We start from the raw sequence: 26579 nt of genomic DNA, 5'->3' as shown, positions 1-26579 counted from the left end.
GCAATACGCTTGACCTCATCTTTACTAGATGCTGTTCTTCCACTAATCTCATTGCAACTCCCCTCCAAGTCTCCGACCACTACCTTGTATCCTTTTCCCTCTCGCTCTCATCCAACACTTCCCACACTGCCCCTACTCGGATGGTATCGCGCCGTCCCAACCTTCGCTCTCTCTCCCCCGCTACTCTCTCCTCTTCCATCCTATCATCTCTTCCCTCTGCTCAAACCTTCTCCAACCTATCTCCTGATTCTGCCTCCTCAACCCTCCTCTCCTCCCTTTCTGCATCCTTTGACTCTCTATGTCCCCTATCCTCCAGGCCGGCTCGGTCCTCCCCTCCTGCTCCGTGGCTCGACGACTCATTGCGAGCTCACAGAACAGGGCTCCGGGCAGCCGAGCGGAAATGGAGGAAAACTCGCCTCCCTGCGGACCTGGCATCCTTTCATTCCCTCCTCTCTACATTCTCCTCTTCTGTCTCTGCTGCTAAAGCCAATTTCTACCACTCTAAATTCCAAGCATCTGCCTCTAACCCTAGGAAGCTCTTTGCCACCTTCTCCTCCCTCCTGAATCCTCCTCCCCCTCCTCCCCCCTCCTCCCTCTCTGCTGATGACTTCGTCAACCATTTTGAAAAGAAGGTCGACGACATCCGATCCTCGTTTGCTAAGTCAAACGACACCGCTGGTTCTGCTCACACTGCCCTACCCTGTGCTTTGACCTCTTTCTCGCCTCTCTCTCCAGATGAAATCTCGCGTCTTGTGACGGCCGGCCGCCCAACAACCTGCCCGCTTGACCCTATCCCCTCCTCTCTTCTCCAGACCATTTCCGGAGACCTTCTCCCTCACCTCGCTCATCAACTCATCCTTGACCGCTGGCTACGTCCCTTCCGTCTTCAAGAGAGCGAGAGTTGCACCCCTTCTGAAAAAGCCTACACTCGATCCCTCCGATGTCAACAACTACAGACCAGTATCCCTTCTTTCTTTTCTCTCCAAAACTCTTGAACGTGCCGTCCTTGGCCAGTTCTCCTGCTATCTCTCTCAGAATGACCTTCTTGATCCAAATCAGTCAGGTTTCAAGACTAGTCATTCAACTGAGACTGCTCTTCTATGTGTCACGGAGGCGCTCCGCACTGCTAAAGCTAACTCTCTCTCCTCTGCTCTCATCCTTCTAGACCTATTGGCTGCCTTTGATACTGTGAACCATCAGATCCTCCTCTCCACCCTCTCCGAGCTGGGCATCTCCGGCGCGGCCCACGCTTGGATTGCGTCCTACCTGACAGGTCGCTCCTACCAGGTGGCGTGGCGAGAATCTGTCTCCGCACCACGTGCTCTCACCACTGGTGTCCCCCAGGGCTCTGTTCTAGGCCCTCTCCTATTCTCGCTATACACCAAGTCACTTGGCTCTGTCATATCCTCACATGGTCTCTCCTATCATTGCTATGCAGACGACACACAATTAATCTTCTCCTTTCCCCCCTCTGATAACCAGGTGGTGAATCGCATCTCTGCATGTCTGGCAGACATATCAGTGTGGATGACGGATCACCACCTCAAGCTGAACCTCGGCAAGACGGAGCTGCTCTTCCTCCCGGGGAAGGACTGCCCGTTCCATGATCTCGCCATCACGGTTGACAACTCCATTGTGTCCTCCTCCCAGAGTGCTAAGAACCTTGGCGTGATCCTGGACAACACCCTGTCGTTCTCAACTAACATCAAGGCGGTGACCCGTTCCTGTAGGTTCATGCTCTACAACATTCGCAGAGTACGACCCTGCCTCACGCAGGAAGCGGCGCAGGTCCTAATCCAGGCACTTGTCATCTCCCGTCTGGATTACTGCAACTCGCTGTTGGCTGGGCTCCCTGCCTGTGCCATTAAACCCCTACAACTCATCCAGAACGCCGCAGCCCGTCTGGTGTTCAACTTTCCCAAGTTCTCTCACGTCACCCCCGCTCCTCCGCTCTCTCCACTGGCTTCCAGTTGAAGCTCGCATCCGCTACAAGACCATGGTGCTTGCCTACGGAGCTGTGAGGGGAACGGCACCTCCGTACCTTCAGGCTCTGATCAGGCCCTACACCCAAACAAGGGCACTGCGTTCATCCACCTCTGGCCTGCTCGCCTCCCTACCTCTGAGGAAGTACAGTTCCCGCTCAGCCCAGTCAAAACTGTTCGCTGCTCTGGCACCCCAATGGTGGAACAAACTCCCTTACGACGCCAGGTCAGCGGAGTCAATCACCACCTTTCGGAGACACCTGAAACCCCACATCTTTAAGGAATACCTAGGATAGGATAAAGTAATCCTTTCCAAACCCCCCCCCCCCCCCCCCCCCCCTTAAAAGAGTTAGATGAACTATTGTAAAGTGGTTGTTCCACTGGATATCATAAGGTGAATGCACCAATTTGTAAGTCGCTCTGGATAAGAGCGTCTGCTAAATGACTTAAATGTAAAAAATGTAATTATCGACATCCACGTCTTCGGCGCCCGGGGAACAGTGGGTTAACTGCCTTTCTCAGGCAGAATGACAGATTTTTACCTTGTCAGCTCGGGGATTCGATCCAGCAACCTTTCGGTTACTGGCCCAACGATCTAACCGCCAGGCAGGCTCTAACCGCCAGAGGTGGAGAGAGAGAAAATAGAAGAAAAATCATCTTTCCAGAAGTCTCCCTGAGCACAAACAGAAAGGTGAACTGAGTTTCTTCTTCCCAGCTGATTGCAGTAAAATACAAAATTATTATAAGCAGAGTGGCTGGTCCAACAATAAAGATCACAGTTCCTTAGTGAGAAATGATTCATTAGCTCACCTCACTCATCCAACTATTTTCTTCGGTCTTTACCGCTCTCCCTCAATTCTCTCCATGTCTTCTAGATTCAGGGTGGGAGTGTTTTGGATGAAGCGTTCTGGCTTTTTCACTGACTCAACTACTTAAGCTTGGCAAACGTAGTAGTAGTAGGCAAGTATGTAGATCTTTCTGTCAAAGCTGCTTTTTAACATGTTGCCTCTTTCTGTTGACGTTCTCTTGACTTCATAAAGTGTGTATGCGTGTGCATGTGCCTGCGTGTCTACCTGACAACTGAAGCTGATTCCTTAAGACCAGCATTTAAGACTTTAAGGGGACCACAAAAACTCTCTGGGGCTCTGATAACCTTAAAGCACCCCCACAGGCCCAGGGGAAGACATTGGATAGAAGAGGGTTAACTTAGCCTCAAAGCTTGTGCTTGTGCCAACCCTGCTCAAATAAAAGATCTCCCGCTCGCTCTGTGGATCTCCCGCATGCTGATGTCCGTTTTGCTTAAATCGGTAAGAACTGCACCAGCAGCAAACTCCCAATATGCAAAGGCACAATGAAAACCCTGACTTCTTCTAAATATGTGTCTCAAGCCCTCGGCCACACACACACTGCCCTCTTCCCTCTCACAATGAATGGACCTCACGGCAGATCTGCTTAAATGTGGCATTTCAATGTAGACTGCTTAGCTTGGCATTTGGGGTCCAGCTCCTGCTTATTTGATAAAAGCCCAGCCCCCCTTATAATGACTTAGCGCATCTTAAACTTCAAATACCTTGATATGATTTCTGTCCCTCTTCATCTTACAGTAGGGTACTTTTATTTTCATCCTAGCCAGCAGATTGGAGCCAGGAAGAGGTGATGTTCCAAATGGCACCTTATTCCCCATTTAGTGCTCTACTTTTAACTATATCCCTATGGGCCCGGGTCAAAAGTAGTGCACTACATAGGGAGTAAGGTGCGATTTGGGATGCACATAGTGTATGTATTTCATGGCTGAAGTGTTGGACAGGAAGTTGAGCTCAGCACCTTGTCAGGATCAGGTGCAGGTTGCATGGTGGCTACTCTGCTGCCCTATCATCTTATATTATAACTTACTGAGTGCCCACCACCTGTTATTTATCTCAACATCACTAGACCACACCAGTCTCTATGTAGGGCCTGGGGGCCTATGTCTTAAAGTTAAAAAAATATCTTCCTTTAATTTAAATCAGGGGCGCAACTTTAGTTTTAGACGTGGGGTGGACATTATAGATAGATCTTTCTATCCAGTTGGATTAACACTCCAAACAGCCTACCCGACCGCTCGGAGGCGTCAGCCTACCCGACCGCTCGGAGGCGTCAGCCTACCCGACCGCTCGGAGGCGTCAGCCTACCCAACCGCTCGGAGGCGCGTCAGCATGGTCCTAAAGCACACCGTTGCCTGGTTTTGTATCACATTCCAATGATACAACTGGGGGGACAAAATGCAATTTCAGAATTTGGGGGGTGGACATGTCCCCAGTGAAAGTTGCACCCCTGATTTAAATTGACAATGAACTAGATTGCCATGATTATAGCATTCATTGTCTCTAGTTTAACAGCCTAACATAATAGCCTAACATAATCTCAAGAGAAAAGACAAGTGAGCAGAATCTGTGTTCATGCAGTATAAAGTCCTGCCCTCCGTCAAGACACATCACGGGTATCGACGTTCTGCTCAACCTTCCATTTTGATTTTCTTTAACCTGCGTGCCTCACCAAATGAAGAGAGAAGGCTATGTCTCCACGATGAGGGCGCAGACTGCGCGATACTTAATTATTTGTTGATCTGCGGAGGTGGGTCGGGATGCAATTTGTGGTTAATTATGAATAAAAACCCTGCGCGAGGGCCATCACGTGGAATAGCCTAATCATAATTATCCCCCTCACACCCTTCTCGCGGTCCCCTCCGCCCGAAGGACATGTGGTTTGATTTTATGGATAGGAGCGTGTGGCGCTGAATCCACTGCAGAGGGTAGGCTAGTGATTTGGGGAGCCCGGCCTGGGGATGTCAGGGTCTTCCTTACCCCTCAGACCACAACTTCATAGAAAGGATGGCAGTGTCTTTGTTTTAACCGAATAATGATGTTGCATAATTTACATAAAATAAGAAGTGTATAATCAGAGCTTTCCACTTTTACCATCTCACTTTAGCTCAGTATTTTTGCATACTTGTTTTCTATTCGATTTGAATTTGGTATTTCATTAGGTTTTGAAGTGAAATCTCAGAACTATTTTGTTTGATTTTGTGAGAGTGTGCACTATATTTGATCATTCAGTTATAGACTTGACTTGATCTATTAGCACAATTTGTTTCTATTCTTTTTTCGTTGCTTGCTGAAAGTATTAGTCTAGTTTGGTATGTAAATGGTGATGTTATTAGCCTACTCGGATACTTTATTATTTTTACTTTAGTTTTGTCACAAAGTAACATGGTTTACAAGGAGATAAATGTTTTCTAACTGAGTTTTGATTGAATAGTGCATGCACTTAATAGAATAGATGTCCTGGATGAATGGCACATTAAGATATAGGCCTACACTCCAGGAGTGTTTAAATTAGACTTTTCACCTACAATCCAAGCTACAAAACCTATTGGGCACTATTCGTCTGAGACATGTCGTGCAAAGGCACATTTCATAATAATGTATATGTATCTAATGTAGTAAGGGTTCACACAGTTCAAAGTAAACATGTATTTCTCAGAGAAAGCAGCACAGCTATCGCCTTTCCATCCAGTGCGCCTTGCGCGTACCTTCCCTGTGCCTGCCTTTCTCCTCTCTGTGCAGTAGCACAAGCTCCGTCACTAGAGGGGGAGATGCACCTGTTCCGCAAGCCTGCGTTGTCAGTTCAGCTGCCGGCTGGTCAGCTCAAGAGGTTGCTATAGGAAAATGCAAATCCTCTGCTTTCATCTTCTCCCATTGGTCAGTCACACCTCGAGGTGGGCGGGTCGGGCGCGTGGTGTCTTTTAAAAGTGCACATTGCCTTTCCCAGCGTCTCAGTGAAACTGCTTGCTTGCGCTGCACCGCAGAACTCAAAGTAACGACTATCTGCCCGATAGAGAAAACAAACTGTGACAGGAATTTAGCGCCTCACGCACACACACACACACACACACACTCATCTCTCTCTCACACGCAGTACACAAGGCTCCCAGAGTGAAGGGAAGACGGCGAGGACCGGCGCAAGGTTCCCAGACTGAAGGGAAAACGACGAGGACCAAGGCAAGGCTCACAGAGTGAAGGGAAGGACCGTGTACCGTATGGACGGGCGCGTTCGTAAGTAAAGCGCAACCTGATAAATCTGGACTGACCATTCAGAAACTGGACCACTCTCCAGTGTCTTAACACCACTTAAGGAAATATCTATTTTTAATATCTACACCTATTTTTTTGATTGTAAGAACTCTTAGAACGTATTTTTTTCCGAACCATTCCATTGTGGATTCCAGCAGATGCAGAAAGTGACTTTGGCACATGTTTACGCATCTTTTACACGTGCGTGTCTCTTGTTCTGGGCTGTCGTGGGCCCGTGTCATGTGTGGAAAGTTTTATTCGGATCCTGTGTAACACATGCTGCAGTAACTTCAACCGCGAGCCTGCTGCTTTCTCACCCTCTTATGACTGTAGCGAACATTGTCCTCGCGCCAGTGGAGGCGAAGAAGGATACAGTAAAATACTTGACCACAATAACACCAGAAAAGGAGCAGCCAGAACAGTAGAGAAGATACAATCCGTCTACAGTGCTGCTTGCTTTATCATCTGCTCACTCAAGGACATTAAATCAGAGGGCGCGAGCAGGTCCAGAGGTGAAGCGAGGACAAGACAGGTTGGTGTCGACAAATTTCACCGGGGGCTCCAGTTTCAACCGGCCCTGGCCCGTGGTATTAAAGCGTGCATTTGACCAGGGATAAGTTGTCAACAAGAGAAGCGGCGAACTGGCAGGTGTACAAGTTCATTTACACGCGTACATATGCGCCGCTATAAATAGCAGTTGTTTTAAGGACTAGCAGCTTAATACGAAGTAGTCTACTCCCCTCTTCTATCCAATCTCACAACCCCACGCACAGGGACCGGGCGTGTGCGCGTGCCTATATATACGCCACACAGACCTCTTCGATTCGAAGAAGCAATCTGCATCTGCGAGGGCTGCCGGTTGTCCTGCCCGGTGTCGGTTTGGCTGTGAGGGCGGGAGTCGTCGCATGGACTGACATGGCCACCGACCTCGCCATGAGCGCAGAGTTGCCCAATAGCCCCCTGGCCATCGAGTATGTCAACGACTTTGACCTTATGAAGTTCGAAGTAAAGAAGGAGCCTCCAGAGGCTGACCGTTACTGCCACCGCCTCCCCCCAGGATCCCTCTCCTCTACCCCTCTCAGCACGCCCTGCTCCTCCGTGCCTTCATCGCCCAGCTTCTGCGCCCCCAGCCCCGGTGGCCAGTCGGGCCAAAACCTGGCCAACGGTGTCAACAGTAGCAATAACAGCGGAAGCAGCAACCCCCAGAGCTCGGGCGGAAAACCCCACCTGGAGGACCTGTACTGGATCCCCAACTACCAGCACCACATTAACCCTGAAGCGCTCAATCTGACCCCCGAGGACGCCGTGGAGGCACTCATCGGCAACGCCCACCACCACCATCACCACCACCAGGGATACGAGGGCTTCCGCGGCCAGCAGTATGTAGGGGAGGACCTGTCCACGGCCTCGGCCGGCCACCATCACCAGACCCACCATCACCACCACCACCATGGACACCGCCTCGAGGACCGCTTCTCGGACGACCAGCTGGTCAGCATGACGGTGCGCGAGCTCAATCGGCAACTAAGGGGGTTCAGCAAAGAAGAGGTGATCCGCCTGAAGCAGAAGAGGCGCACGCTTAAGAACCGGGGCTACGCACAGTCCTGCCGCTACAAGCGGGTGCAGCAGAGGCACATGCTGGAGAGCGAGAAGTGCACGCTCCTGAGCCAGGTGGAACAGCTGAAGCAGGACGTCGCGCGCCTGGCCAAAGAGCGAGATCTCTACAAGGAGAAGTATGAGAAGCTCGCGAGCCGAAGCTACAACGGTGGCGGGCCCGGTAACAATAACAGAGACCCCTCTAACGGAAACCACGGGAAACCGGCCTCCACGGAATTCTTCATGTAAGAGACTGAATCATGGCATAAGACTTTTGCCTCCTTCAAACGTATTTAAATATTTTTAATGACTATTATTTGTATTTTTCTCAGTTTACATTTTATGTTTACAGTTATTCCTTTGGGGGGGGTGCTATCAGTGTACATTTTAAATGTACAACATAACATAATGCTTTATATTTATTAAAAAAAATAAGCAAGGTCGATGCGCACATACAGTAAGTAATCAATGTGCGCAGATATAATTGTTGGATTATTGGAAGTTTTAAAGATTGTGTTTTGGATTAACTTCAATACACCAACACCTCTTGATATGGACATTGGATCACAAACTCTGTCAAATCAATAGACTGATTATTATTTTTTGATGCAATAGATCTCAGAGAAACCCTGATTAACGTTTGAAGTCTTAATGAAAAATATGAATCAAACTTGCCAACGTATACCAGACAGAAAAACAACTGAAAACTGTTTTAATTCCTTATATGGTGTCTTAAAAGAGAGACTCCAGCGTCTTAAAACTGGGTGGAATCAAGGAAGAGAAACCGGTATTTATCATATTGGGACTGAATTGAAATGAAAGAGGGCGAACCACAGAAAAAGCAATAGCCTACACCTTTGCCGCTCCTGCAGGCTCTGTCGACGGATCCGACTGTGATGATGGAGGGGCACATGATATAGCCTTTCTTCCCCGTTAACGGAAAAGGCAACCTTTCTGAAAATTGCAAGTCTAGTTTCCATCCCTTTTAGCAACCCTGCATGCAGGACATGTATGGTACCCCAAACCTCCAATCCTCTCACCCCTATATGTTATGGAAAGCATGGCCCGTGGTTCTTTCCTTTTCTCTTGCTACTCCTCTCTCATCGCTCTCTACAGTAAGGCCTGGGTATGCAAAAACACAACTTTATCTCCCTATAACCCTGAGAGAAGTAATAAAGAATGCAGAATAACCTGCGACCAGAACTAGTAATCTGCTATTACAAAATGGATGCGTTTTACCCGCTATTTTCAATCGATTTTTCTATTGTTTTAAATGAAAAGAAAAACAAAACAAAAAGAGATGATTAACTGAGCCAGATTTGAGACTATTTATTCCCACGTGTATATGTGTATAGAACAGTTATTGTTACCTTTTAAAGCTTTGGTTGCTTGATGATGAGGATTCAGAGCGTCTTAATGCAATGTTTTAGGACTATCTTACAGCATGCAAATAGTCTACGATAACTTCCTACTTCTACTAGACATGTATGATGTAAACAAGAAGTCTAACTGTACTAAGATGAGAAACATTTGGGATTTTTTTTTATATTGATAGGACCTTTGTTGCATATTACTGTTATGATAAGGTGAATAGAAAAATTCGATGAGGTGATTTACTTAATGTAGCTACAAATACAAGGACTGCATTCGCTGCTAAAACTCTATGCACCAACCTAACTAAACTCTTAATAAATGGATTTTCTACTTTTAAAAAAGTGTACAATTTGAGGTATAATAACAATAAAGGTGATCTAATGGCTTGTGAATAATAATTACATAATTCCGCAGTCCGGTGTCTTAGAGCTCAATATAGCCTATTCTGTTTTATCTGATGTGTAGAAAGATGCCTGGCGGATGCTTGGATTGTCAATGATCATCTTTTTCTGTGAGGGTATGATTAACTCAAAAATCATTATTCTGTCAACAAGAAATCCCTGGTTCATTTGTTACCTGCTGCCTAGATATATGATGTGCAGAAGTACTGAACCACTTTGCCAATGCCAGTTAGTGCAAGGCTGATGGCGACATATGCAGGAATACAGCTAGGTTGACAAGAGAATTATGATAGGTGTTTGCAAATCGGATCAAAATGGAGTGGGAGACAGATGTTTTCTGCCTCCCAAGATAAAAATTGATTTTTAAAAAAGTTATCCTTGTAACGCAAAATCAATTGGTCTTAACTTTCAACGAAATCATTTATTTTGGTGCTTTTTCTGGTTTGACAAATTTAGTAATGTTTTAGTGGGAAAAAAACAATATTGATCAATTATCTTTCAATCAATTAATTAATAACTCAATCCGTAAATATAGAGCAGAGTTATGTTGTTGGCCACCGAGATTGAACCTGTATTTATGGTCTTGAAGTTAGTTAGAATTTTTAGAATTCCAAAGTGACGTAAACACTCTCGCATCCCGGCAACATGGCGAAGTATTTTCTGCACAGTGCTGTCAATGTATAGCCAATCTGTATAGCCTATATGATTTCTATATATTTATTCGAGAAACATTTAAATGTCCGAACGTGTCAATAACTCAAGGCAATTAAATGTTTCAAGATGGAATGTTATTGAGAATCTTGCTTTCATAATGTTTAATAAAAAGTTATGTCCAAAATTTGTTCATCTCTTCCCATGTCTTTCGTTTAAATGTATCTTCAAGCATTGAAAATGTACGCCGTAAAAATAATGTTTATTCAGTAGGCCTGCAAACAAAGGCTCTAAACATTTACAGTAGCCTAATAACAAAATAAATAGCAGGTTTTCTTAAATAGGCGTAGCCTATGAATTATTATCCTCTCGCTTGAAGTTCTCCGCTGTTTGCAACAGTAACGACACCTGGATTGCCTTTACAGAACGAATAACTCATGTTCAATTATATTATTCATTGTATTCATTGTATTATTCATAATGTGAGAATATCCAGTAAAACGCAGGCGGATGTTGTAATAACCGGGCAATTTAAGAAGCATCCATACGCGTAGTATTACCAAAACTATTCATGAATCAGGCAAAACGTACTGACATTACTTAGCCTATAGTCCACAGAGTAAAATAAATCAACGAAAAGCTAATATGTTAGATATGTTTGTGGATGATTATACTTTTTAGGTTCTGCAACGATTGTCCTTCTAAATAAGGCAACTGAGCGTCAACAAAAATTGAAGCAATCTGTTGCAAAAGGTAGGCTATAGCATACAGAAACGAAACAACAATACTCACGTTTGTCTTATTTCAAATGGTAAAGTATTAGCTATTTATTATTATTAGGCTTTTATTATTATTATTATCACAATTTCATCATTATCCTGACTTTCTTGTTTACATTATGTATTTTAGGCTACACTTTACCTACTTTCCTAATTCTTATCTCAAACGAACAGTGTAGCCTATTATCACACATCAACCGCAATCACTTGAATATGATGGGGGTTTTTTTCATTAGAAACAGTGGGAACTTTGCGTTGTGATTAATCTTAGGCGATAAGAGAGCGGTTTCTGTAATGACGCACATTAGTCTCATTTAACCGCGGTTCGACAGAGGATGGGCACGAGCAGCAGTCCTAGTCCCTCTGCTCCGTATCCAGTAACATCACTGGACCAATTTGTCTTTCCATAATGCCGCGTAGGCTACTATTGGCTACTCTTCGTGCAGCCCTTGTCCCCCTGCCACGAGTTTGTTATACTGTCCCGGGACAGCCCGTCACTCAGCGGGCCTCTCAGGGACTTGGTGCGTGTTTGCTGCTGGTGGGCCGGCGAGGCTTCCGACGCAGCGGAGGAGGTTCTGAGACGACGCGGGTATAAAAGGTAGGAGAGCCGACGCCTCTCTCCAACCGCAGCCTAGTTGTGTGCTGCATGCTTGTTTGTAATGTGTAAACAGTAAACACGTTTTTTTCTAACATGGTTCAGTGATGCTCTGGTTTAGCTGTTTTTCGAGCCAAGCCTATTTTGGGTCAGTGTGTGTGTATTTGTGTGTGCTCGCCCGAGCACGGTGTGTGTGTGTGTGTGTACGTGCCATTCATTTTAAATGCATTTGTTTTTCCTCTCAGGGTGAGCAGTCAGTGAGGGGTGAGGTGGCGATATAACATCCACCCAGACCATTCCCACAGGGTCAATTACATCAGGCACAATATTATACCAGGCACCAGAACTCTGAGTACGTCTCAGGCTTGCTATTATTGGGTTTAGGACAAGCAAGAAACACATCGCTAACACACAACACTGCTTACCAGACATTAGGTTTGATAGCAATACCAATGATCTGTGCCAGTCGATTGTGTATGTAAGGTATGCTTGTGTGCATATTCATTATGTCGGTTGTTATTGCAAGGCTTTCATATGTGTACTTGTCTGTGTGTTACCGTTTGCACAAGTATATCTAGCTGTGTAGCATAGGGCTTAACAGTCAAAACAACAGATTACATCTAACTATTCGTTTGCTGGTCTCAGTGCTGCATCACAGTAATCTGTGTAGTACTGAAGATGCAGGGAGAGGGACTCAGAGTAAGTGTGTTGTACACTGAGAGAATGAAGAGCTCAGCACCACCCAGACCAGGCGTTGCCATCACTGCTATGCTGTACAAAAACTCAGGTTATAATTTAACCATGCTGGTATTAGTAGGTGTGACTAGAATTTCTAACAGGCCTCTGTCTGTATTGTCCTGTAATATGATCCCGATCTGCTAAATAATCGCTGAAACACGTGCGTGCGCTTTTACATGCATGCTATGTATGCGTGTTGTTTTCTTCGTCCCTCCATGCTGGTTATATTTCTAGGGAAATGATCCTAATTAAATTATTATTTTCTTTGGTTTATAGTCTATATGCTATTGCAGCTTTTGACCTCAGTTAGCAGTTGGCACGCTTTAAAATCAGTAAGTTACATTTCATTGGATATTGTTTACATATTATTTACAAATTTCACACTTGCTTTTCCATACTTGCATTTTCATCTATCAAGTTATACAACAACTGAAGCTAAACAATTTGTTAAATGGTTTTGCTTTGACTATGAACGTAATGATTGAATTTGCCAAATCAATTTTCTCAATGGGCCATATTTCAGTCTCTTCCCTCTTTCCTCTCTGCTCTCACTCCTTCCCCACTCCCCTTCCTCTATCCCCCCTCTTCCTCTGGTTTTTGCTGACTCAGTGTATTCGCTGGGTGGCCTGACAGCCATCACTTCCCCCTGCTACTGCTGCTACTACACCTAACCTGACCGCACACACCCCAATCTCCAACATACCTTAACGATATAGTATAAACATGCATGCACACATTTTATAGATACACTCTATTGCTGTCGGTGCGTAAATGTGTGTGGCATTGTGTGTGTCTTATTATGGGTATGTACAGTGTAGAATGTACGTGTTTGCTTCCCGGTGTAAGGTTACTTACGGCCCAAGGCACACTTGAAATAGATAAAGGGGGCGATAGACTTGGAAAAATAGAGGTAATGAAAACTAAGGAGAGTGATCGAGAGAAAGCTAGGGATGAAAGCGGAGGTGCTGTGTCTCTGAGATACTGCTACTACCTACTGCTGCTACTACTACTACTGCTTCCGCGATTCCCCATAGTCAGCGTCAGAGAGAGAGAGATACATTTGTCCGCCAAATAGCAATGCTTAAATTGGCACAGTGAAACAAGACTACGTCTGTGTAGTGTCTAAAATTAGGTTTTATTTAGGCTACCTTTTCATAATGATTTCCATGTAACTTTTCTGTAGGCCTATTGGTTACTTATTTTGGACAGCCTAACACCTGTGATATAACAACTGAGTAAAACCATGTAGGCCTAGTAGGCGATAATAACGTTTTGTTTTTTATTGTTTGCGAAATTAACCCCCCCCCCCCCCCCCCCCCCCCACAGACATACATACATTTTTTCTTAACAAATATGGCCTATGACTGCAGTACTATGTGTGTTTGTTTTGGGTTGGTATTTTTTCTGTTATTCCCAGAGGTATCTTTAGATTTGAACAGTTCGAGCTGTCACCCCACGCAAATAAATCGACAGTTTGATAAATCGCCCATGAAGTGCTGTTAATGCTCACATGCTATTAATAATTATTACGCTGATCTCGTGATTGAGTCACTGGCCTGGGGGTGTGCACCGTGCACGATTCCCAAACGTGGCGAAGTCATTATCGTGGAACGGTTTCCCACACGGTGGCCTGGGCCTCGCGCCTCGCTGCAGTCCTACCCGAGCCCCAGCGGAGAGAAAAAAAGTAATTTACCACTGGAGAAGGAACGTGCGCCCCAGCCGAGCCCTGCCACGCCTCCACCGGCTTCGCATTGTCACACACACTCTCTGACATGCGCCCTGCTGAGTAGACAAATCACAACATGCTATCACAAGGACAAGGGGAAAAATATGCCCCAGCAGCGTTTTTGCTCTGAAAATAAACAAACCAACAAACACAGAAGACATAATGGAGACGAAGTAATTAGTAAATAGGAAAAGGAGTAATAAGTTGATGCAGCTAGGCCTAGTTTAGTGTTTGGGGGGAAATACAGACTTTTTAAAACCAATTAGACTGCACATCCCTTTGCATCATGCAATTCTCCTCTACAAAACTCAACTCTGCACTGGTAGAGTAGTTTCCCTGCTCTTCAGCAAACATTTTATCAGTAAAACAGTTGATACATTGGAGTTTATTTACACAAATGTAAATTATTATTCAATCTGAATATGCTAAATCTTCTCATGTTTCTTTGGGAGTTTATAAAAAAGTGTTGTGTCATGATTAGTGAAATGTTGCACACACACTAGGATGAACAAATAGTTTGAGGGTCAGCAGTAGGATGTCGTGCTGCTGTCCTGTTTCCTTGTGCTCAGGGAGTGGACATCTGACTTCTAGAGGAACAACAACTAGTATTGCTGTGCGATTTTAAACTTTGCTGACTAAGGACTATACCTTGGATAAAATTCATCTGGTGTAGGTGTTTTCATATTCACTATATCCATGATGAGGCTCATGCCTGGCTATTTCATAATGCAATACTGTATGAAGGTATTGGTCCATTGATTGGTCATTTTTCTGATCATTGTCATCATTCATATCTGAGCTGTATGACTGATAGTGACTTTGTGGTGAAGGGTCAAGTTTTTCCAGACTCACCATCAGATCATGACCTTCTCACTCCTCCCCAGCTTTCACTTCTACCCTCATGTGTGCATGTGTGATGCGTGTGTGAGTGTGAGCCAGCACTTTACAGATTGGTTAACACTATACTGTGCAGTCATGTTCCTCAAATGCCATTCATATAGTGGATGTCCAAAGAGATCAACAGTATAGCCACCTAGAATCCCCTCTCACTCACACACACACACACACACACACACTGTAGACCAAATTCATGTGGAGCAATGCAGTAGTGGACTGTCCTTAGTGACAGTGGAGGGTCAATTATTCAACTCATCCTGGCCACCCTCTATCACACACACATTCACTATTCAATTGCAGTCACTTTCACAGTCACTTCACAGTCATTTTCGAAGTCACTTTCTCGTGATACATGCACACACACACATAAGGGGTAGTAGAGTTGTGTTTAGAAAGTTGTGTGTATGACCTGGTCTAAAGGTAACCTGTCTGTCTGCTGTGTCTGTCTGTCTGAATACTCTAGCTTCTCTCACTGGCTGTGTGTAGCCAATAGGTCAGAAGAATCGAATAAAGAGGGTTGATGAAGGGAGAGCATGTGGGAGAGAAGCAGTGCTGTGCAGGCGGTCCCCAGCTGAGGTTTGTGACATCACCATTGCTCATCGTCAGTATATGGGCCAACACTCAGTTTCCCTATAGTGAACACACAGAAGCCCAATGTTCACTAATCATATAGCACGCACCTGTGCAACAGTGCATGCACATGCAGGCACACACACAAATTCACGTATACACACTGAGACACACTTGCAAACACACATACTGTGCCTTCAGAAAGTATTCACACCCCTTGACTTTTTCCACATTTTGTGTTAGTCCGAATTTAAAATGTACTTAAATGAGATTTTGTAACTGGCCTACACACAATACCCCATAATGTCAAAGTGGAATTATGTTTTTTGAATTTATTACAAATTAATAAAACCATTTAAAACATTGAAATGTCTTGAATAAATAAGAATTTAACCCCAAAGTTATGGCAAGCCTAAATAAGTTCAGGAGTAAAACTGTGCTTGACCCCTGATTTTTATTTTAACTATTTGATTTAGAATTTTATAAAACATTGAATTTGGAATTTTCTACTATAGCCCAAAGAAACACATTGACCTTTACTACTATAGCCCAGAAAAACACATTGACCTTTACTACTATAGCCCAGAGAAACACATTGAATAACACGTTCAAAAATAACCCTTTTTTTGGGTAGGCACAAAAACTACCTTCATACTTCCATTCATTTAAAAAAAAAAACAGTACAGGGTACCTTTAGACCAGTGACACTTGTGGGGGTCGTAAAGCAAAACAGAGACCACCATCGTGTTCATTCTGCACACAGAGTGGTAATAATAGTTTGTAGGTCAAACCATGCGAGATCGGTGGATTGAGACGCATCCAATGTAAAAACAGATATCTCTAGCTTAAATGTATGTGATTTTAATTAAGGGGATTTTTTAAATAATGTTGCTTAGATTGCTGCACTGATGCATCAATCAACTCTAGGGGGTTAACAAGTCACATAATAAGTTGCATGGATCATTTTGTGTGCAATAATAGTCTTTAACATTATTTTTGAATTACTACCACATCTCTGTACCCCACACATACAATTATCTGTAAGGTCCCTCAGTCGAGCAGTGAATTTCAAATAAAGATTTGACCACAAAGATCAGGGAGGTTTTCCAATGCCTCATAAAGAAGGGCACCTGTTGTTAAAAATAAAACAAAGCACACATTGAATATCCCTTTGAGCATGGTGACCTTATTAATTAAACTGTGGATGGTGTATTGTTACACCCAGTCACTAAAAAGATACAAGCGTCCTTCCTAACTCAGTTACAGGAGAGGAAGGAAACCACTCAGGGATTTCACCATAAGGCCAATGGTGACTTTAAAACAGTTATAGAGTTAAATGGCTGTGATAGGAGAAAACTGAGGACTGTTTAACATCATTGTAGTTACTCCACAATACTAATCTAAATGACAAAGTGGAAAAAAGGAAGCCTGTACAGAATAAAAATATCCCAAAAACATACATCCTGTTTGCAATAAAGCACTTAAGTTAAAATGCAAAAAATGTGCCAAAGAAATTTGAATACAAAGCATTTCATGCAAGTCCAACACATCACTGAGTACCACTCTTCATATTTTTATGCATGGTGGCAGCTGTATCATGTTATGAGTATGCATGTCACCGGTAATGGACTATGGAGTTTTTTTTTAGGAAACAAAGAAACTGAATAAAGCTAAGCACAGGCAAAATAGAAGAGGAAAACCTGGTTGTCTGAAACTGGGTGACAAATTCACCTTTCAGCAGGACAAAAACCTAAAAGTATGGCCTAGTTTTAACTTAAATTGGCTTGAAAATCTATGGCAAGACTTGAAAATGTATGTCTAGCAATGATCAACAACCAACTTGTCAGAGCTTGAAGAATTTAAAAAGAATAACGTGCATATTTTGTACAATCCATGTGTGCAAAGCTCTCAGAGACTTACCCAGAAAGACTCAGTTATAATCACTGCCAAAGGTGATTCTAATATGTATTGAATCAATTTATCAATATATTTTTTTTACATTTTTTTTTTTTTACAAACGTTAGAAATGTTTCTTCCAATTTGACATTACAGTATTTTGTGTAAATCGTTGGGAAAAAATGACAATTATATACATTTGAATCCCACTGTGTAGACAACAAAATGTGGAAAAGGGTGGTGGGATGTTGTCACAGTATGCCACCAGGTCACAGCATGCCACACACCAGGTCAAAGTAAGCCACACACCCATGTCTGCTGGGCTCCTCCCCCCTCATCTCATATGCACACATACTGTACTATGTCTACCATGTGCTGTGTATACCATCTCCCCTCCCTTCATTCTAACTCTCTATCACTGGTGACGAGGAGTGTGGGTGTCAATGACAGCTACACTATTATGACAGACCTCGTGTCTCCTGCCTCTCTCTTTATAACTCAAAATCCCACAATGCCTTGAGGCATGACTGGGTATTTCCTCATATTTTGACAAAGATTTACATGATAAGTGACAGTACATGTCACAGTAGCTATGTTGTGTAGGATGCAGCCACCCTGTGTCATGTAGCTTGTCACAAGGTGTCTCTGTAAAGTGCTACGCCTGCAGGCAGTAAAGATGGCGAAGTGGTAGAGCCTTTGTGATTGAGGTGTCACTGGACCCAACACACACAGTGACAAACTGACCAAACCAGAGACAGATACACATAGAAGGTGTCACTGGACCCAACACAGTGACAAACTGACCAAACCAGAGACAGATACACATAGAAGGTGTCACTGGACCCAACACAGTGACAAACTGACCAAACCAGAGACAGATACACATAGAAGGTGTCACTGGACCCAACACACAGTGAAACACTGAGACGAGAATCAAGCCAGAGGCAGATGTGCACTGAGCTGACTTAAGCGCTGTGTGTGTTGAGGAGGAGAAGGCAGATGAGATCAAACAGGATACAGTAGATATCATGGCTAGCCCTGGAGGTGTGTTTGTGTCAGCGGGACTCCTCTTTGTTGCTATCCAGAGTGACACGTTTTGTCTGTGTTTGGATACAGGGTGTTGTTGACTTTGTCTTGTGGTACTGAAGTGAGTGTGTTGGTTGACCGAACAACAGCAGAATTTAGAGCTACTTTCTCTCAAACTCTGGATTTATAAAAAAATGCCCTCATTTACCCTGTTTAGCACGTAGAACTGGATGATTCTGATTCTCCGGGACCAGAAAAACAGATGATAAGAAACAAACAGAACAAAGAAGTGGGATGGTTAAATACTGCAGACTCAGCTGTGTTTCGAGAGAGAGAACACCTTCCTAATATTGAGTTGCACCCCCTTTTGACCTCAGAACAGCATCAATTCGTCTGGGCATGGACTCTACAAGGTGTTGAAAGCGTTCCACAGGGATGCTGGCCCATGTTGACTCCAATGCTGCCCACAGTTGTGTCAAGTTGGCTGAATGTCCTTTGGGTGGTGGACCATTGTTGATACACACGTAAAACTGTTTAGCGTAAAAACCCAGCACAGTTGCAGTTCCTGGCACCTACTACCATACCCTGTTCAAAGGTACTTAAATCTTTTGTTTTGCCCATTGACCATCTGAATGGCACACACACAATCCATGTCTCAATTGTCTCAAAGCTTAAAAATCCTCATTTAATCCTTCTTTAACCAGTTAAAGTGATTTGTACGGTCAGTATATATAATGGTGTGTATAGACAATATGGATAGTATATGAATAGAAAAGGTGCGTACAGCAGTGTTTATATAGGATGAGCCATGACTAGAATACATTATATACTGTACATAAACTGTGTGAAACAGTCTCTAAAATGCAGGGTACTGGGCGGAGCCCGGCTATTGGTGACTGTTTAACAGTCTGACGGCCTGGAGATTCTATCAGTCTCTTGGTTCCAGCTTTGATGCACCTGTACTGTCTCCTCCTTCTAGATGGTAGCAGGGTGAACAGGCCGTGGCTCTGGTGGCTGAGGTCCTTGATGATCTTCTTGACCTTGCTGTGACACCGGGTACTGTAGATGTCGTGGAGGGCAGGCAGTGTGCCCCCAATGATGCATTGCGTTGACCGCACCACCCTCTGGAAAGCCCTTTGGTTGCGGACGGTACAATTGCCGTACCAGGTGGGGATACAGCCTGACAGGATGCTCTCAATGGTGCTCTCAGTACTTCCTACAGAGTATTTCAGTAGGGACCTGTAATACAGGAACACAGAGAGGAGAAGAGGGTCCCAATCCTTCCTTCACACATAGAAAGAGACAAAGTGACATTCTCCTTCAGAGAAAAGACTTCCTGTCGTTCCCCCGTTTTCTCTTTCCTTTTCTCCTTTGAGTGAATTTTAGAGATGGAGATTAGTCCGCCTGGAGTTTGCATCACAGACACAGAGCCATAGCTTCCCATGTGTGCCAACATTGTGGAGAATCAACATGCTGTCCAAGCTTTACATGCAGAACACACTTCCCTCTGCTTTGACAGTTATGGACATGGTCCAGTTGCAGAGCAGTTGCAGAGCTACATGAATAAGTGATCCCCAGCACAGCACCCCCAGCCTCCCCCTCCACCCTGTTCACCTGGCCCTGTTTAACTTTCTGAAATATGAATGGCCTTTATTAGCATTTAAGAGCCAATGCCAATTTAAGGTCACTAACACATCTACACACACCTTTTAGACCTCACACACAAGCCCTTCACTTCCTAAAACCTAAAAGCATTATGTTTAATACAAAGGGAAATGTTGTCCCAAAATATGAATGACGGAGTGTTTTGTCCCCAGTCTGGCCCACCTGCCCTGGCTGTTAGTGCTCTTAGTTTGTATCTGAGGAACCCAGCAGGCAGCCAAAACATTACACTTTGAAGACTTTGTTGTATCCAAAAGTTTCAATCTCATTTTGAAGTTTAAGTCGAAGACATTAGTGTGGTTTTGGCTTGCAGGCTGTAGGATCTGGTGACATTTGCCACTGAGCACAAGGACCAACAGTGTCTTCAGACAGGGGGAGATGGGATAGAGTGCTCTTGGCTGATAAGAACTGGCTGAGGGGGTTGAAATATCATGCCCCTTATTAGAGGAGAGACCCACATTGCACCCTGAGCAGAGTGGGGTATTTGGGTAGGACCCAGGATTTGCGTCCGGAGAAAGTGGAATGTGGAGATTCATCAAACCTGTCAGGAGTGTGGCTGGAAATTCCCCTGGACCTCGAACGTCAGGACTGGACACTGGGATCCCGCCAGGCCTTGATGAGGCACATTTATCTTCCGTACTCATTCGGAATGCTGGCTCTCAGAATGCCGGTTATCCCATGGTTATGTAAGGGTTCTGGGAATGACTGACAGTTCCACATTGTAACATTGGGAAAGGGAAGGGAAATGGGATACTTAGTCAGTTGCACAACTGATTGCATTCAACTAATGTGTCTTCCTCATTTAACCCATCCCCTCTGAATCAGCGAGGTGTAGGGGGCTGCCTTAATTGGGAGCAGTTGTTAGGGGTTAACTGCCTTGCTCAAGTGCAGAATGGCAGATTTTTACACCTTGCCGGGTTGGAGATTTGAACCAGCGATCTTTCAGTTACTAGCCCATCACTCTTAACCACTAGGCTGCTTGCCGCACCACCCCGCTGCTTGATGTCACTTTGTAAATACCCATGTTTTTCAGTGATGCCATTTGGGATAAATAAAGTAAAACTGAGTGGATATGTTTAAGGGAAACGGATGTAAAAGAACCAAAAGAAGTGGTGCTGTAATGAGGCAGGGCTCTGGACAGGGCTGGAGACACCTTGGGGAGGGACAGTGGCTGATGGAGCAGCACTCTGTGTACATGTACCTCATGATACACATCACTAAGTAGAGGAAGGAGGGAGGGACAAGACAAGACAGATACTGTAGGTGCTAGAGGGAGATGTATATTCTCTCTCTCTAGTTGTCCCTGAGCTGTAGGTACTGAACAATGGCAAATTACTGTAATTACATAATGACTCAGTACCTGATTATGCACCTATAGTAATTATACAATTATCCTTCTACCTCTCTCTCACTCTATTCTATCTCTCTCTCGCTCAAATTTGATTTTTCACATGCGCCAAATACAACCGGTGTAGACCTTATCGTGAAATGCTTACTTATAAGCCCTTAACCAACAATGCTGTAAGAAAAATGAGAACTAAGAAAATATTTACTAAAAAAGTAACACCACAAAATAAAAATATGGAGGCTATATACAGGGGGTACCGAGTCAATGTGCGAGGGTACAGGATAGTCGAGGTAATATGTACATATAGGTAGGGGTAGACTGACTATGCATAGATAGTAAACAGTGTACCAGCAGTGTAAGAGAATGGGTGGTCAATGAAAATAGTCTGGGTAGCCATTTGATTAACTGTTCAGCAGTCTCATAGCTTGGGGCTAGAAGCTGTTAAGGAGCCTTTTGGACCTAGACTTGTCGTTCCAGTACCGCTTGCCGTGAGGTAGCAGAGAGAACAGTCTATGACTTGTATGGCTCACCTACCAGGCGGTGATGCAACCAGTCAGGATGCTCTCGATGGTGCAGCTGTAAAACTTTTTGAGGATCTGAGGACCCATGCCAAATCTTTTCAGTCTCCTGAGGGGGAATAGGCGTTGTTGTGCCCTCTTTACGACTGTCTTGGAGTGTTTGGACCATGATAGTTTGTTGATGATGTGGACACCAAGAAACTTGAAGCTCTTGACCTGCTCCACTACAGCCCCATCGATGTGAATGGGGGCGTGCTTGGTCCTTCTTTTTCTGTAGTCCACGATCAGCTCCTTTGTCTTGCTCACATTGAGGGAGAGGTTGTTGTCCTGGCACCACACTGCCAGGTCTCTGTCCTCCTCCCTATAGACTGTCTCATGGTTGTCAGTGATCAGGCCTACCACCGTTGTATCGTCTGCAAACTTAATGATGGTGTTGGAGTCATGCTTGGCCACGCAGTCGTGGGTGAACAGGGAGGACAGGAGGGGACTAAGCACGCACCCCTAAGGGGCCTTCGTGTTACGGATCAGCATGGCAGATGTGTTGTTGCCTACCCTTACCACCTGGGTGCGGCCTGTCAAGGAACCAGTTGCAAAGAGAGGTGTTTAGTCCCAGGGTCCTTAGATTAGTGATGAGCTTTGAGGGCACTATGTTGTTGAATGCTGAGCTGTAGTCAATGAACAGTCTTCGCACGTAGGTGTTCCTTTTGTCCAGTTGGGAAAGGGCAGTGTGGAGTCCAATGGAGATTGCATCATTTGTGGAACTGTTGGGACGGTATGCGAATTGGAGATAAACTCTGGGTTTCTGGGATGATGGTGTTGTGAGCCATGACCAGCTTTTCAAAGTACAGGTTGAAAATCTAAATGAAAACACTTGCCAGTTGGTCAGCGCATGCTCTGAGTACACATCCTGGTAATCCGTCTGGCCCTGCGGCCTTGTGAATGTTGACCTGTTTAAAGGTCTTACTCACATCGGCTACGGACAGCGTGATCACACAGTTGTCCGGAACAGCTTGTGCTCTCATGCATGCTTCAGTGTTGCTTGCCTCGAAGCGCGCATAGAAGTCATTTAGCTCATCTGGTAGGCTTGTCACTGGGCAGCTCGTGGCTGGACTTCCTTTTGTAGTCCGTAATAGTTGGCAAGCCCTGCCACATCTGATGAGCGTCAGAGCCGGTGTAGTAGGATTCAATCTTAGTCCTGCTTTGACTGTTTGATGGTTCCTTCGGAGGGCATAGCAGGATTTCTTATAAGCATCCGGGTTAGTGTTCTGCTCTTTGAAAGCGGAAGCTCTACCCATTAGCTCAGTGCTGATGTTGCCTGTAATCTCTGGCTTCTGGTTGGGGTATGTACGTACGGTCACATCATCAATGTACTTATTGATGAAACCGGTGACTGATGTGGTATACTCCAGTCTGTGCTAGAAAAACAGTCCTGTAGCGTAGCATCTGCGTCATCTGACCACTTCCGTATTGAGTGAGTCACTGGTACTTCCTGCTTTAGTTTTTGCTTGTAAGCAGGAATCAGGAGGATATAATTATGATCAGATTTGCCAAATGGAGGGCGAGGGAGAGCTTTATGTATATTCTCGGTTGCACATGTGAAATGCTGGTAGAAATTAGGTATAACGGATTTAAGTTTTCCTGCATTAAAGTCCCCGGACACTAGAAGTGCCACCTCTGGATGAGCATTTTCTTGTTTGCTTATGGCCTTATACAGTTTGTTGAATGCGGTCTTAGTGCCAACATCGGTCTGTGGTGGTAAATAGACAGCTACGAAAAATATAGATGAAAAATCTCTTGGTAGATAGGGTGGTCTACAGCTTATCATGAGGTACTCTATCTCAGGTGAGCAATACCTTGAGACTTCTTTAATATTAGATTTCGAGCACCAACTGTTATTGACAAATAGACATGGACCACCACCCCTTGTCTTAACGGAGTTTGCTGATCTGTCATGCTGATGCACGAAAAATCCAGGCAACTGTATATTATCCATGTTGTCATTCAGCCACAACATGGTGAAGCATAAGATATTACATTTTTTTATGCCCCGTTGGTAGGATAGTCTCACGGAGCTCATCCAGTTTATTCTCCAAAGATTGCACATTGGTCAATAGGATGGATGGTGGAGGCGGGTTACACACTCGTCAACGAATTCTCCAAGGCACCCGGATCTGCGTACCCTGTATCAGCGTCTCATCTTCATGAGAATGACGGGGATTTGGGCCTTGTCTGGGAGCAGCAGTATGTCCTTCGAGTCCGACTCATTAAAGAAAACATCTTCATCCAGTTGGAGGTGAGTAATCGCTGTTCTGATGTCCAGAAGCTCTTTTCGGTCATAAGAGACAGTGGCAGAAACATTACGTACAAAATAAGTTACAAACAATGTGATTAAACACACAAAATAGCACAAACGGTTAGCCCGTAAAACAACCACCCTCCCCTCCCATTCTCACTCTCTCATTCTGAAAAGTAAGTTCTGGAGGAGACAGTAGAGAGAAGTGAGAGATGTAAAGAGATGAGAGGAAACAGGTAGAAGTATGGTGACAGGGCTTGTGTTGCATCATCACCCTACTGCTTAAGAGCCATGAGCTCATACACACACAGTGGAGGAGGTGGGGGCATAGTAGCCTGGTTGACGGAGGTCACAGGTGAGTCTCAGAGAGATGTGCGTGTCTGAAGACACCAGGGAGGAAGCCCTGAAGACCAAAGGACTGGGCTGATGGTAAGAGAGCAGAGAGCAGAGGAGGTGGGGGAGTCTCTGTCCATCTGGTGCCTCTAATCTAGCTACAGATGCTCTGTCAACTGAAAGTGCCGTCTTCTCCTCAGACACTACACATACACACACACACACACACACACACACACACACACACACACACACACACACACACACACACACACACACACACACACACTACACACTACACACATACTACACACACTATACACATATACACACACACACACACACACACACACTACACACATACACACACACACACACACACACACACACACACACACACACACACTGCCACCCAGTTGTGTGATCTTGGATGTGTTTGTATATGTCTGACTCCTGTGGATTTCCACAGTTAGTCAGTCTCCCTATCAGTCTTGAAATATCCCAGGTCCCTTGCTTAGATCCCCCGAATGACTCTACATCTGAAGCATGACTATGTGAATATACATTATTTTAATAGCAGTTCAATGTCAAACCCATTATCCATCTGAAGAGTATTGCCACATTCAAAACAACTGGGATTTCTGAAAAATACGAGGTCAAATCATGATGTTAGTGATCTTCAGGTCGGAAAGTCGGAACTCTAGAAAGAGGCCCGAGTTGGAATTCCGAGTTGGATGACCTTCAAATCGATATTTCCCAGTCGGAGCTCGTTTTTTTCCTGAGTTCCCAGTTGTTTTGAACACACTGAAGTCGGGAGTTGGAGATTTCCAAGTTCCCAGTTGTTTTGAACACACTGAAGTCGGGAGTTGGAGATTTCCAAGTTCCCAGTTGTTTTGAACGCGGCATATGAATTGGTCTGTTTGAGAAGGTTAGAATCTTAAGCAACCTGCATAAACATTGTTTGAAGTACAACAGACCAACATAACTACTGTAGTAGGTCAAAGCTGTGTGCTGGAAAACTTGGGTACAGTATGGGTGGAGTAGGCATTGTGGTTCTCATGTGAATTTCCTTTCTTTTTGGCTTCAGACAAATGCCTATTCTCACTTATAACATATTTTTTTGTTTTTCATTTCACTGGAAGGTGGTTATGGAATATTATTATACAATATTATAATATAGCATAACACATCAATATAAGTTAAGATAAAGTAAACAATAATGACAAATGGCAACAAAAATGTAGTTGTTAGATTTTTCCAGAGGGAGGTGAAAAAACAGAAACCCATTTAAGCCAAAATAGAGTAAACTGGAACATTTTTCCCTGATCAAGACAATTGAGCAAGCTTCTGGAAAATACACAAATAATCAACATGTATCCTTTAACTATTTACATGAAAATGTACCTTAAAGTTTACTGAAGAAAGGCCTAGTACTACATCACCTGTAGACAAAAGTGACTTATCATTAAATATACCATTTAAAACCAAATGTACATTCATCAGATATAGTCAGTTTTGTAAATACAATTCAGGGATGGCCACAATTGCTCTTGACAAGCTACAGGTTTATACAGGCTTTTTTGTTCAAGCCTAGTTCTACCACACCTAATTCTACTATTTATGGTCTCGATGAACAGCTGAGTAATAAAATCAGGTGTGGTAGCACTGGGCTTGAATCATTTTGGTAACACCTGATCCAAACACTGCTGAGAAACACCTGTAAAACACAAAGTCATTAGACAAGTACAAAACACACTTAAGAAAAATGAAACGCATGTTTACAGATCTGACATTGGATAGGTGCTCTAAATCCTTTTGCTACAAATGTTCTTAGTAATTCGGTACACAGCTGTCCATCTTCAGTAAAAGAGCATATATTCCCAGTATAAATATGAAAACAGATGGGAGTACTCACAGATTTGGAACAGAACATACATTTTAAGTATTGATATTGTGCCATGTACCATGTGCACTGCGCGCATTTGAATTGGCATAAATCGTTTGTCAGCTCCACATGGGAAAACGTCCATTTCTCCATGACAGGTGCATGCCCACAATCCGCCACTCTGCCATAAAGCACTG

At 44.3% G+C, this 26579-nt stretch overlaps 1 protein-coding gene across 1 annotated transcript; it reads left to right on the top strand.

Annotated features, from left to right (window-relative positions):
- Positions 1-2371: 2371 nt before the first annotated feature.
- On the top strand, positions 2372-10306 carry mafaa (MAF bZIP transcription factor Aa). Its single transcript, XM_055944000.1, has one exon. It carries the CDS (start codon positions 7010-7012, stop codon positions 7937-7939), a length of 930 nt encoding a protein of 309 aa, XP_055799975.1. The 5' UTR covers positions 2372-7009; the 3' UTR covers positions 7940-10306.
- Positions 10307-26579: the final 16273 nt, after the last annotated feature.

This window comes from Salvelinus fontinalis, chromosome 14, assembly GCF_029448725.1.
Source record: "Salvelinus fontinalis isolate EN_2023a chromosome 14, ASM2944872v1, whole genome shotgun sequence".
Lineage (NCBI taxonomy): Eukaryota > Metazoa > Chordata > Actinopteri > Salmoniformes > Salmonidae > Salvelinus > Salvelinus fontinalis.
Note: the sequence above shows the minus strand (reverse complement) of the source record. Positions and strands in the feature narration are given on the sequence as shown.